Source organism: Xenopus laevis, chromosome 1L (genome assembly GCF_017654675.1).
Source record: "Xenopus laevis strain J_2021 chromosome 1L, Xenopus_laevis_v10.1, whole genome shotgun sequence".
NCBI classification, from domain to species: Eukaryota; Metazoa; Chordata; class Amphibia; order Anura; family Pipidae; genus Xenopus; species Xenopus laevis.
Genome location: NC_054371.1, coordinates 177737433 through 177751576, shown reverse-complemented (window position 1 = coordinate 177751576; position 14144 = coordinate 177737433). Strand labels below are relative to the sequence as shown.

Below are 14144 nucleotides of genomic sequence, written 5' to 3'. Positions count from 1 at the left end.
TACTGACAGATTGAAAATTAATTTCACATATCAAGATAGCTAGCAGAAGCCTTTTTTTTCAAAAAGGCAATTCATTTTTTGAGTTAACTTCCCTTTTATAAACATTGCTACTGGAGGTAAAGCAGTTTGGCAACATAACGTGCCAATAGAAAACGTACATTTAAAAAACTAAAAAAAGTGAAGCCAAATAATATTTCTTGGCTTCTTGGTTTCTAAAGATGATTTCTATGGTTGTAAAAATATATTAAAGGAAAACTTATTTCTAAAATGACAGGCAAGGTAATACATTTTTATTAGAATGTCTGAAAAGTACCAGCCGGCCATGTGTTTCCCAAAGCAGCAGGGGCAGATTTGGGAGCTTGAGCATTGGTTGAAATACACCCCGTGTACATCAGTCATTGCATTCAATCACTCTGCTTCTATGCATACAGCTTCCACAATATAATTACTATGCTATTCTCTTACTATTTAAAACAGAATCAGTTGGCAAGACATCTGGGGGGCCCAGGAGTTGCATGCAGCAAGGATTTTAGGACTCACTTGCTCAAGGGTTTTATACTTACTATACGTAGAGCTATTTTCTACACTGGATAATTAGCTCTCTATATGGAAAATCGGAACAGTACTGAGCTGAATAACTGGTATTTAACACTGATAAGGATTTTGACAAGGAACCATTTGTTATTAGCAGGAAAGGTGCTAAAGGAATGTAGACCCTCTATCTTAAAAATATTTAATTTTCCCTTTAAATCAAGACCCTAACCTAAACAGTGTTCTTCAATGCCTCATAAGCCATTCTGGGTAAAAAAAAATAAAAATAAAGAAAAAAAAAGCCATGAGCACCAATATCCATAGAAACATTCATTTGGCATTTCACATAGAGATATGATTTTGGATCAGCTAAAAAAAAAGCACTCAAAGTCCAGCACATGGTTCTGGCTAGCTAAATGTTTTCTGGCTGGATACATCTGAATCTCTACTACTGCAATACAAGCAGCTGAGAACATACAAAACAGAAGTGAATACTCTTGACTGCAGTTACACAGATAAAGAACTGTTATCGCTACACTTGACAACTCTGCACATTAAAATTCGAGTGCATATGGCTTAAATACAGTGTTTCCTTAAAATAAATGCACTGATACATGATTTATGATCTTGCATAACATAGTATGAACTATACAGAATATTAACTCAGCCTGTGTAATTAAGAACCCAACACTCTCATTATCATCACTTACACATTTGCAAATGCAATTTGACTGCACTAATAACACTGCACAGAGAGGCGGGTCGCTATTTGGCTTGGTGAATGTATATTGTCTTGACATTGTGCTGCAGATCCTTACATTAGGTGGGTGTCTGTTATAGAAACTTGGGCACAATAAAGTTCAAGTCTCACAAGCCTTGGGCTGCTGAGCTCCAAATATCAGAACTATGCACTGTAACGAGGAAAGGCAAAGTGGCCATAGAAGCAGTAAAAGAGTAGCAGAGAGATGGTATATGTTACACAGAAGAAATAAAAGATGATGAAGCACCAGCAGAATAAAATCAGTGGATGGATAACAAATCTGTGGCCCTCCAGTTGTTCCTCTTCTGATCCTGAACAGGCAGAGGATGTTGGGTGCTGTTTATCAGGGCTTGAGAGACACAGGTTGACAATCCCACTAATAGCAGAATATGTTAGTATACATGAATACTGAAAGAGTGAATGAATTCACGTTATGGGGTTCGGAGAACAGCAGGCAGAGAAACCTCATATGCTGAAGCAGGTGCCAGATGACACGAACGTGACTTTAAAGGCACTTTAAGGGAAAGCTTAAAGAAGATCCTGCCATTGGAACATATGATTTTTTTTCCCCAAGATACTTTCAAGATATTATATAGTGCAATGATAAGGGAGTACTGTAATTCACTGAAAACACAAAAGGTGAGAGTGATGCAAGGTCCTCTTGCTTATTAAGATTTCCATTATCACAGTTGTCTACACTGACTTGAGAGCTACCATATGGGCTAGAGATGAAGATTTTATTAAAGTGCATCTAAATGCTTCCATTTTATTTTCCTGCATATCTACCCCTGTGAAAACTTGGTGTGATCAGTACATAATACAGACCACTGAAGCAGTTATGTGTTCTAGAACATTCGTTATTGGCACTATGCTTACATTTCTGTCCATATAAAATTTGTTTCTGGCTTCTTGTTGAACGGGAAAATGGTTCAGAAAAATAAAAGAGCACCTTTACTTAGTGGAAATTGATAGAAGTGTGTGTATGTATATATATATATATATATATATATATATATATATATATATATATATATATATATATATATATATATATATATATATATATATTTGATAACATCTCCCTTCTGACACATCTAATGAAAAGAAACTGGAGTTTCAGCTACAAACTACAAATTCTTATGACAATATGTTCTTTTAAATACATTGTGCAGTTGAGAGAAGAAATTGTTCCCATTATGCATTCAGGTTTTACCATCTAAATCAGCTTGTTAAGGTCCAACGATAGCAGTCACGATACCTTAACGAGGAGCACTTTAAAGAGAACAGATTTTTCTGGATAACAGTCCTATTGTTGGACTACAAATTACATGTCTACACTGTAGAGATGAAGATGCCTCAATATGAAGAATGAACCAGTCCATGTCGGGTGATGCAGAGAAGACAAGAAGGATTTCCAGATTGAGCCTAAATATATTTGTAGTTTTGGGAGCTGACACCATTTGTTTAAAGGAAATAAGCCTTTAAAAAGTCAGATGTGATTATTCCCATTGCTTTTCTTCACATTCTCTTGCCTTTTGCTCAGTTTTCAAGTCTGGAAAGGAATGCAAAAAGTTTATGGCTGTATAGTTTTCTGTTACAAGAGAAAACTAGGTTTAAAGAAGAAGGAAAGGTTAAAACTAAGTAAGCTTTATCAGAAAGGTCTATATGAATTCACTAGTAAACCCTCAAAGTAATGTTTCTCAGAGTCCTCTGTCAAAAGAAACATTGCTTTCCTTCTATTGTGTATACATGGGCTTCTGTATCAGACTTCCTGTTTTCAACTTAAACCTCCAGGGTGTGAGAATGCTCAGTTTGCTCCTCTCCCCCCTCCCTGCCGTAATCTGAGCTCATTGCTATGAGTGAGCAGGGAGAGACTCAGGCAGGAAGTGATGTCACAGCAAGGGATGTCATCTGACAATGATGCAATCTACCCAAATAAAAATGGCTGTCTATAAAAAGGTGCGTTATTTTTTTTTTTGGAGCTTTGCTTTTGATCTGCTTACCAATTCTTTACAAAGACAATATTCGTATGTGGTTTTTGTTTATTTCACCAGCAACATTGTCACATATTTCACATGAAACGTATGGTCTGTAGCCAAAGTATACTGCACTATACATTACCAGTCACAGCGATGTACGCTCTATTCTACACATCTTCATCTGAAGCTTTTCTGTTGTTGCATGAGTCCCACATTTTCATATACTCTGCCAGCATCTTCTCTCATCCTGTAATACACACAAATCCTACTTTCCATTCTCAAAAAAACGTGAATCAGTATCGTGTGAGCCTTATTATACATGCACCAAACAACTTCTTTCTCTAACTCAGGCTCGAGTACCAAAACCGACAATGTGGACCTAGGCAATAACCCACAATAAAATAAGTGGGGTATTAACTAGGGCCTGGAATATGCAAGATCTTTCAGCAGACTGTTTTATGGACATGTGACATAGCACCCTGGCACATAAAACAATAACGAGAAGTAAAGCAAGGTATAGCTTTAAAATTTATTGACGTGGCCACTACACACACACAATTGCACACATACAAACATACAGTTCAAAAATTTCAACAATTAAATCCGCACTGGGTTACTTACTCTGGAAGGGTAGGCGTTGGTAATGGGGTTGGTGTACAAGGGGGTAGAGGGCTCTGATCTCCTGCCTGCTCAGAGAGTGAGTATTTAATGTTTGTGTACTCGTGACCTTTTCGCTTACTTTTCTGCAAACAGAAAGAAATAGTCAAAATAATATGTCTATGCAATAGACAACTGCCAATACAAAGCACATGGGCCTGTGTCTAACAAGATATACATCCGAAGGCCACAATGACTTAAAGGATAACTATACCCCCCAAACAATGTAGGTCTCTATAAAAAGATATTGCAAAAAACAGCTCATATGTAAAACCCTGATTCATGTATACATTATTTTCATAATAATATACATTAATAGAAAATTGCCATTTTAAAAAATAAGGGCAAATAAGGGCCGCCCACTGGGATCGTACGATTCATGGTGCACACAAACATACAGGCATGATATAAGTACGTGCTTGCTAGTGTGCACCAGCTATGCATTTTGGTTCCTTTCTTTTGAGGTACTGGGTAGTCATTTGGGCACAGAAAATACCTGCACTCTACTAGATTACAAACAGATAGCTCAATTGACACAGATAAAGCTAATGTTTTATAAACTTTATTTTTTTCTAGAATTTAAGGTTAAAGTGGACTTGTCATCCAGACACAAAAATCTGTATAATAAAAGTCCTTTTCAAATGAAACATGAAATCCAATTTCTATTTTTTATTAAAGCATCAATAGTTGTTGTAAACTCATTTAAAATCTCAGCTGTCAATCAAATATTGTATGCCACTCCTCTATGCCCTGGGCATAGAGGCGGGCAGACAATTACTTTCACTTTCCATTCAGCACTTCTTAGATGTCACTGCTCTCCACATATTCCTCCGTTCTCTTTACTATTTAATTGTGTAGCCAGGGCATGGGGATGGACATCGGGTCCCCCATTCTGGTGCACAAACAAGATTTTGGGATGATGCAAGGCTTGCCTTAAGAACAGTGTGCACAAAATGGCTGCTGCCTGCTTGCTATAATTCTGAAATCTCAGACTGAAGGAAGCAAGATTGAAATAATTTATATAGTGTAATTAAAGTTCATTTTGCTTGACTAATGTGATAAAATAGGATTTTGAATAATTTTTTTGGGTGACGAGTCCCCTTTAAATCTTTTGCCATGTTTAGCCTTGCTAACAATTAGCTTCATGCACTATTCTTTTCTTCTGTTCCATCAGCTTTTACCTCTTTTCTCCTTCTGACTAACAATTCTTTTTATTTGTAACTCCTTATCAAGTTTCTTTTTCCTCTCACACACAATTACAGATTTTATCTGAAAGACAAATTAGAGAACCAATACCTGTTCTTCTTCAATTCTGCGCTGCAATGTTTCTATATAGTGCTGTACTGCCATGTATATAAATCTGTATTGTGCTTCTGTTTGAACCATTCCTGACCTCTGAGATCTCACCATCTGAATAGTCTTGGGGACATCTATGTCACAATCAACACCTGCACAATTGGTAAAACAAATGGTTAATTTAAAAAAAATAAATCATTTAAAAAGTAAAGGAATGGGCGGTAATGGGAATCAATCACATGTTTGTACTCATTGGTCTACCTGCAGCTGGCTGAAAAAAGCGAATCAATGATTGGTTGCTATGGGTAACTGCCCAGGTGCAAATTTGGCCATTGTATGCACATGAGACCACTGGGTAATGGCACATGTCATATTCTATTTGCAGTATTTTCTTACCCACGTAGCAAATGGCATGAATTAAAGTTGAAGGAAAGTCTAAAACACATAGGGGTAACAAATGTTAGGCACCCCCAGTGATTGAAATCACATACCCTGGACTGGTGATCCAGTTAGCAGAAAGCTGCACCAGAACAGGGTTCTTCTCAGAAAGCACCACTGAGCGGTCCTCTTCTTCTTTTTTTTTTTTTTTCCCCAATACCCCCAGGCTGACGGATGGGTGTCGAAAAATGCAGCTTTTTCATTGAGGTGTGGCTTTTTGCTCTATTCTGCATAGGGATGCACCAAACCAGGATTCAGTTCGGTATTCGGTCAGGATTCGGATTCGGCCGAATCCTTGTGCCTGGCCAAACCCAAAAAAAACCATGTGACTTTTCGTCACAAAACAAGGAAGTAAAAAAAATTTTCAGCCGCGCACTTCATGCCCACCTCTCTTTTACCCTCCCCCTCACTGGTTTGCATATGCAAATTAGGGTTCAGAATCGGTTCGGTATTCAGCCGAATCTTTCACAAAGAATTCGGGGGTTCGGCCAAATCCAAAATAATGGATTTGGTGCATCCCTAATTCTGCATGCTCTTCGCTCCATGGTGCTAGCACAGAAGTACCTCGGTAACACTGTCTAGGATATCAGGTCATTGATTATAATCACTGGAGAGTGCCTCGCATTTTGCAAACACCCAACCCCAATGATTTAGACTTTCCTTCTCCTTTAGAATAGTCAACTAATCGGCTTATACTTTCATGTCCTGTTACAAAAACCTTAGAGGGGAACTATGAAGATGAAAATGTAATATAAGCTTCATCATCCTGAATTAAGAAACTTTCTACATACAAACAATTAAAAATTCTGTATTCATTTCTGAAATAAGAAAAGTTTATCTTCTCTATTCTTCGCTCAGCATCTGTTTCTCTTTATTCTGTCTTCATAGTTGGATGTCAGATAGTCATTGACAGTTAGATCCAATATATCTTATTAGGAGGGTTCCCTTTCCTTGCAAATCTATTAGAACTCACTCAAATAGCTGATTCCAGTAAAAACAAAATGTAACAAAACAAATTCTGCATGTAGAGAGATAGGATTTCTAGTGATTTTAATAGCGTAGGCTCTAACACATGTTGTAGGCAAAAGGAGCCCCCTAAAAGATATATTGTTCTTGAATATTTAACTCCAGCATGAAGAGATGCTGAGAGGGGGAGAGTGAAGAGTAACTTGAATATTTCAGAAACGGTTCAGAATTTTTAAATGATTATATTTAAAAAAAAGGCTTATTTCAGTATGATGAATTATAATTTTTGTTTTCGCAATAGTACTCCTTTGAAGGGACATAATACAAGCCAAATATAGATTATAGAAAAAGAAAGTATAGTGTACCCTTTTGTTGGTAAAAGAAACCAGGGTACATTACAAGGTAAAAAAAAACAAAGCAAAACAGAAGCAGTAATAAATGCAAATGCTCAACTAAAAGGTGTCCAAAAGCTTACATTGAACACACAGACTTACATACAAAGCAGCCAATAACCAATACAAGAGGTCCTAACAGTGGCTGAGACAATAAGGGGCAGAACATATGAGCTTAATAAATAAAAACAGACCCACTTTCCCTATGGGATTTTTAGAATTGTATTAATCAATGGGTGCAAGTTAGAACTCACCATTTGATAAATCCCATATTGTGTGCCTTGCATCACTAAAATAGTAGTCTTTCACAAAAAAAAGGTCTATGGATGCAGCAGAGAAAAAAATCACTACCCACCTTTCTCTCTAATTACATCAATAAGAATATCAATCACAATAAAGGTTCCTGTCCGTCCAATTCCAGCACTGTTGATACAAAAAAGGTTGGACAAAATGTTTTTAGGTCTGTAGAATATAGAGTGAAGAATTCTTTTTACATATTATATAAAAAGGCCACTGTAGATTACATTTTCTAGCTCGGTTTTGCTTACTACTGGTGTAGGAACTTTCTAGATAAGTGATCCTTCTGCAGTTTGGGTCACCATACCTTACGACGGCTAAAAAAATGTAAATCATATAAAAACCAGGATAGGTTTGCCACCAAGGTGAATTTATGCAGCTTAATTAGGATCAAGAACAAGTTACTGTTTTATTACAAAGAAAAAAGAAATTATATTATAAAATTAGAATTATTTGGTGAAAATTGATTCAATGGGAGATTGCCTTTCCATAATCCAAAGCTTTCTGGGTAACAGTTTTCCGCATAAGGACCCGCATACCTGTACAGGGAAATACCTTCTAATAGCTTTACAGTAGCAAAAAACAGTTAGACCTTTGACTAGTTCTCTTAATTAACTAAATAACAAATCCTACACATTCATTTTTTTGAAAGCACCAAAACGACATTTTTTATTATGGCATGAGTTCTATGTTCCAAAACAATCTTAAAGCCATACCTTCATAATAATACAAGTATTTACTTGAAAAGTAACGGGTTAGTGGTACATTTTTTGCTTGCGAGGGAGAAACTATTTCTGGAACTCACCTGATAATTTCTTTTTACTTTCTGGCAAACAACAGAAGCCTCTCTTATTTTTTGCCTACATTTCAATATAGTTAATGTGTTTTTCAATGGAAACCACCTGTATCAACAGTGTCAGGTGGTTTCCATTATTCTCAGTCAGAGGCATCACAGGGCATTGGCTTTACAGTGAGAGTGAAAAAAACATCTAACAAAAATGTATCGAACACTTTGAGGCATGTGTAAAAAATAAATTATATTATGAAAGGGTTAATTATGTGATGACGCTATCAATTTAAGCACATAAAACAAATAAGCAGTTTCCATAATTTTCTGCAATAACACATTGTTTGGGGTATGCAGTATCTTTGCATGCTCTTCAGGAATTATTTTGTTATAATTTTCCAGATTAAAGAAAATATTCACTGCCTTGGTACACAAATACACATTTGAAGAGAATATCTGAGTTTTTTTTACTCATTAAAGAGAGAATTAGTCACGGGATTGAATACTTTTGGACTGTATTTCTCTGTAAAGGTGAGGATTAAATTAATGGAGGGTTATTGCTGCAGCAGCTAACCCTGCATTTTTATATTTTTGGCATTATTATATTTGTCTGGCAATAATTCCAGGTCAATTTGCCAATACCTTTTTACCAAAAAGTGTCGTAAAAAGGTAGGGATGTACCGAATCTACTATTTTGGATTCAGCCGGACCCCCGAATCCTTTGTTAAAGATCCGGCAGAATACTGAACCAAATTAGGGGTGCTAATTAGGGGTGGGAAGGGGGGGGGAAATGTACTTCCTTTTTTTGTGAGGAAAAGTCACGTGATTTCCCTCCCCACCCCTAATTTGCATATGCAAATTAGGATTCAATTCGACTGGGCAGAAAGATTCGGCCGAATCCTAATCCTGCTGAAAAAGGCCGAATCCTGGATTCAGTGCATCCCTATAAAAAGGGCATTATGCCATTAGACGTAAAGTAGCTGCTAAGGACAGTTGTGTCAGAGAGAACAATGGCACATTTTACAGGAATGAAACTGCTGTTAAATCCCTTTATAGGAAGTTGGGGAAAAGTTTATATTCTCGCCTTTTGATTTATAAAGTGGTTAATCACTGCGTCATTTGTTAATATTTCCACTACACAAATACAAAGGGAAAATTAAGTATGGTGGTAATATAATAAAACATAAAAATTGCATTAATATGTGTGTTTTGAGAACAATAACATACTTACAACCTGATACAAGCCTTACCTGCAATGAACAACAACAGCCCCAGCATCAGTGATACCATCTTGTTTGTGGTGCACTTCCTCTAAAAAGTCCAAGACTCCACCAGGGTCAGTTGGGACACCATGATCTGGCCACGTTTTAAAATGGTATTGCCATACTGTCCTTTCTGTGTTCCCCTTTAGTGAAAAAAAAACTCACTTGTTACATATTACCTAGAAGCAAGAAGAGACTACCCATAATTAAATTTTTGCTCATTCTAATCATTAGCTCCAATTCCTTGAGTATTCACAGAAGTTCAAAAAAAATGCACAGAAAAGCATTTGGTTTTAAAATGGGAAGATCACCTCTAAGGACCAGTAATATTCCACTTTCTAGTTCTTGGTGCAGTGTGTTTGTTATCAGCTTGGGCGTGTTCAGCCATCGCCGTTTAAACAAACCCATAAAAGGGCATTCACTTGTGCCTTGGCTAATACATAATCACAATCTTAGCTAAAACAGAACTAGTGGCTTTTTTTTAAATAAAAATGTCATGCTTTCTAGAAATGATCCTTTCTCTATACTAGAAAAATTGCTATATAAGCTCCACAGTAGTGGGTGCTGAGCTGAATGATTAAATATCCTTTTGTACAGTGTAGCACAGAGGTTTGCAATTTATAAATAAAGGGAAATAAATATTATTTGTAAGAGAGCTTTACATTTTTCTTTTTGCATCTGAAATATTAAAACTTTTTACTCTGCTGTCCTCAAATTTGATGAATAGAGAAGGACACAAATGGATCAGCAAGTAGTATTAATTCACTAGAAATCATATCAGTTCTCAGCTTTCTAGCAGATAGGGTCACTCAATCCAGGAAACAAACAATTGCAGGGTGGAGTCAGTATAGAAAGCAATAAAAAACAGCCATAGAACGAAATATTACACACTTTAAAGTTTTTATAGTGAATAAATTACCCCCTCTTGTAAAATATAAGGATATTATAAGTTACCGAGGAGTTTCATGACCATATAAAAACACAAGGCCTCAAATTTTGCAACAGGGGGTACTTTGTTTATTATAATACACAAGTTTTAGCGAGTCATGTGACAGAAACGGCATCAGAACTCACTGTTTATAAGGATATCATTTAAAGGATATTCATGGCTTTTGTGTATTATATATATATATATATATATATATATATATATATATATATATATATATATATATATATATATATATATATATATATATATATATATATATATATATATATTACTTTAGTAAAGAAGAAAACAAAGGAAAAAAACAAACACATACTTGCCCAACTTTGGAAAGCTTAAGCTCTCTTAATATATAGTCATGAGCTGGAGTTTCTTTAACATTTCTCACACGCATAACCCCATATTCCTTTAAAGCAAACTCGTCTGGCCAGTACTTCACACATTTACTCTGAAAAATAGGACATTTAATTAAAACCACATAAAGCGAAATTTGCGACCTACTTTTAAATCTGCTAACCCAGAATGCTATTACAGAAAATATATGAAAGTCAAAAAATGTCAGCTTCTAATTCGTTAAGGATTGCGACTATCTAATCTTTTATCCATATTTGCATCACATTCGGGTGCTGAATTACTTGGCTGATTAAATGACAACTACAAATTATAAAGTCTACGCTGTATCTGTCCTGGAAGTATTGATCCATGGAGATCAGACTGAAAATGGGGTAAACAAAACATGTACCTTTCCTCTTTCAACTTCTTTTGTGGTCATGACAATAACTCTGGAATTTTCTTGAAACACCATTCTCCAGAAATCATTCACTGTATTTTGTAGGCAGCCTTGTGTAGCAATGTAGCTTTTCCTGGCTTTGGAATTGTTGCATTTTGTTTCAAATTCAGGCTAGATATAAGTGGAGAGGAAAATACACACTGATAATACATACCCTAACAAAGAAAACAAGACAAAGAAAATGAATTATGAACATACTTACCATAATAGTGTTGGCATTGATGTAATCAGAGACCTGTTCATTGGGGTCCCCATCATGAAGCTCAACCCTTGTGTGATCAACTAAATGTAAACACAAAGCTGGTTAGTTTTTAAGAAATTCGTTTCTTGGACAAGTTTCTTCATTTTCTATAATCATGTTCCAAAGCAACATACCTAACATGACATTGATGGAGGCAAGCAATCAAAATAGACCCAGAGTAGCATAAACAGTGGACTTTAAAATGGTTTTACTTTTTGTGGTACTTTAGCCTACTACATATAAACAAAAGCTATACATTTAAGATAGGTAGTGTATATAACAAGTCAAGTAGTCAGTGGCAGATGAAATATCACAAACTGATCCAAAATAAACGTAGACACACAAAGTACTGGATAGGAATAATTTCACATTTTGCTCATGATTTTTCAGTCCATTTGCAAGGTTGTTATAAACTGGGCAGACATGTCTTACAACATAAGCTACTGCTAACAAGTACAGGTACTCTAAAACAAGTACAGGTATGGGATCAATAATCAATATATTATCACCAAGTATTGTAAATACCAAAAAAAGAGCAAAATTCAACTTGGTTAACAACAAAAATTCTCTCTAGGAGAGAAGTCTTTTGGATTTTCAATCCCAAAACTAGGATACCCTCTGCAAGGCATGAACTCTGAATTCGATGTGACATGCTATTACTCTTGACATGTTGTTTACACTTTCTACTTTCAATATTACCTAATGTTTTTATATATATATATATATATATATATATATATATATATATATATATATATATATATATATATATATATATATATATATATATCTATATATATAAATAAAAGAATCTTTTAGATTGATTAGGTACATTTGTACTTCATCTATTTATATCCCGTGTATTTTCTATCATCATTATACATGTTCTTATAATGTTTTTTATGATGTTTCTATTGTATATCTTTACTAAATATTTTGTACATTTTGCATATTTTTTTAAGAATTTTTTGCGCTATCAAACCTCTTGAAGATACATAAGAGACTGTCTCTTTAAGGATTGGTTTTTGCTTTTTTTCTTTCTTTTTTCTTTGTGTTTTGATTGGTTGTTCCCTGTATAAATGCTCATATCCTAGGGCGGATGGAGATAATACACATTTTTTAACTTTGTATAAATAAAATATATTTTTAACTAATCCTCTCTGGTCCTGTGGATCTGTTTGAGTGCCGGTCAGCCCTGCTTCCATTTATCCTTTGCTGTAACGCTCCCTAAAGCTGGGGTTCTGGGGCTGAAGCACCCGGACCACATTCACTATTTGGTAAGTCACTTACTAATCATTCTGGAGCACCATGTTTCTCTTAACTATTTTAAATCAATAATCTGGAAACCTGTTATCCAGAAAGCTCCAAATTTCACAATGGCCACCTCCTAAAGCAGGGATCCCCAACCTTTTGAGCCCGTGAGCAACATTCAGAAGAAAAATGAGTTGGGGAGCAACACAAGCTTGAAAAATGTTCTTGGGGTGCCAAATAAGTGCTGTGATTTGCCATTTGGTAGCCCCTATGAGGATTTTCAATCTATATTGAGGCTCTGTTTGGCAGTACATCTGGTTATTATACAGCCAAGACTTGCCTTCAAGCCTGGAATTCAAAAATAATCACCTGCTTTGAAGCCACTGGGAGCAACATCCAAGGGGTTGGAGAGCAACGTGTTGCTCACGAGCTACTGGTTGGGGATCCCTGTCCTAAAGACACCATTTCATCCAAATACACCAAATTTTAAAAAATTATTTCCTTTTTCACTATAATAGTAAAAGGTACCGAAAGATTCCTTATATGGAAAACCCAGGTCCCGAGCATTCTGGATAACAGGTCCAGTACATGTAGTACTTTATGTGTAAGGAACAAGTTGTTTTTTGTATATCTAGACAGGCACATAACAATGACAAACAATCACCAAAAAGGTGAGATGCACTAAAGCAAAATATCTGCCCTCTCAAAAGCCAAACTAGGTATTTCTACTAATGAACACAGCACTGTGATCACTCACTTTGCAGCACTCTATTATAAGGAACGGTTGTGCAAAGCAAGCGGGTGGCTACTACCCCTCTGTGGCTTGGTTGTCTGTTCAGTAGTGACTAAACGGACAACCAAAACTAAGCTAAACTAAGGTCTGTTGGGCTTAATGAAGGCGTTTGCACGTGAAGGCGTTTGCACGTGGATAGGAAACTGGCTACAGGATCGGGTACCGAGGGTGGTTGTTAATGGGACATTCTCTACCTGGAGTAAGGTTCTTAGTGGGGTGCCCCAGGGCTCAGTATTGGGTCCACTTTTATTTAACTTGTTCATTAATGACTTAGGGGAGGGTGTTTTAAGTAATGTATCAATGTTTGCAGATGACACAAAATTATCCAGCCCAATTAATTCCATCCAGGATGTGGCATCCTTGTAACATGATCTTGACAAACTGGCAATCTGGGCAGCTAAGTGGCAAATGAGATTCAATGTTGATAAATGTAAAGTCATGCACCTGGGATGTAAAAATATCCAAGCCACTTATACCCTTAATGGGACTGCACTAGGCAAATCCATTATGGAAAAGGACCTTGGAGTCCTTGTAGATGATAAACTTGGCTGTAGCAAGCAATGCCAGTCGGCAGCATCAAGGGCAAATAAGGTCTTGAGTTTTATTAAAAGGGGCATAGAGTCAAGGAAGGAGGGGGTCATTCTTCCACTGTATAGAGCACTTGTAGGGCCCCATCTAGAATATGCCGTACTGTTTTGGTCTCCATCACTCAAACAGGACATTATTGTATTAGAGAGGGTACAGAGAAGGGCAAC

General features: G+C 36.2%; 1 protein-coding gene across 1 annotated transcript in view; it reads right to left on the bottom strand.

Annotated features, from left to right (window-relative positions):
- Nucleotides 1-719: 719 nt before the first annotated feature.
- Nucleotides 720-14144, bottom strand: part of LOC108716965 (tyrosine-protein phosphatase non-receptor type 11) — a 33722-nt gene continuing 20297 nt past the window's right edge. Inside the window, exons 8-16 of the mRNA XM_018263592.2 lie at nucleotides 11307-11386; nucleotides 11057-11215; nucleotides 10631-10762; nucleotides 9354-9508; nucleotides 7375-7442; nucleotides 5224-5375; nucleotides 3892-4013; nucleotides 3413-3517; nucleotides 720-2843 (exon numbers count right to left, since the gene is read on the bottom strand). Coding sequence (XP_018119081.1) covers nucleotides 3448-3517; nucleotides 3892-4013; nucleotides 5224-5375; nucleotides 7375-7442; nucleotides 9354-9508; nucleotides 10631-10762; nucleotides 11057-11215; nucleotides 11307-11386 — 938 coding nt within the window. The 3' untranslated portion in view covers nucleotides 720-2843; nucleotides 3413-3447. The remainder of the gene's footprint in view (nucleotides 2844-3412; nucleotides 3518-3891; nucleotides 4014-5223; nucleotides 5376-7374; nucleotides 7443-9353; nucleotides 9509-10630; nucleotides 10763-11056; nucleotides 11216-11306; nucleotides 11387-14144) is intronic.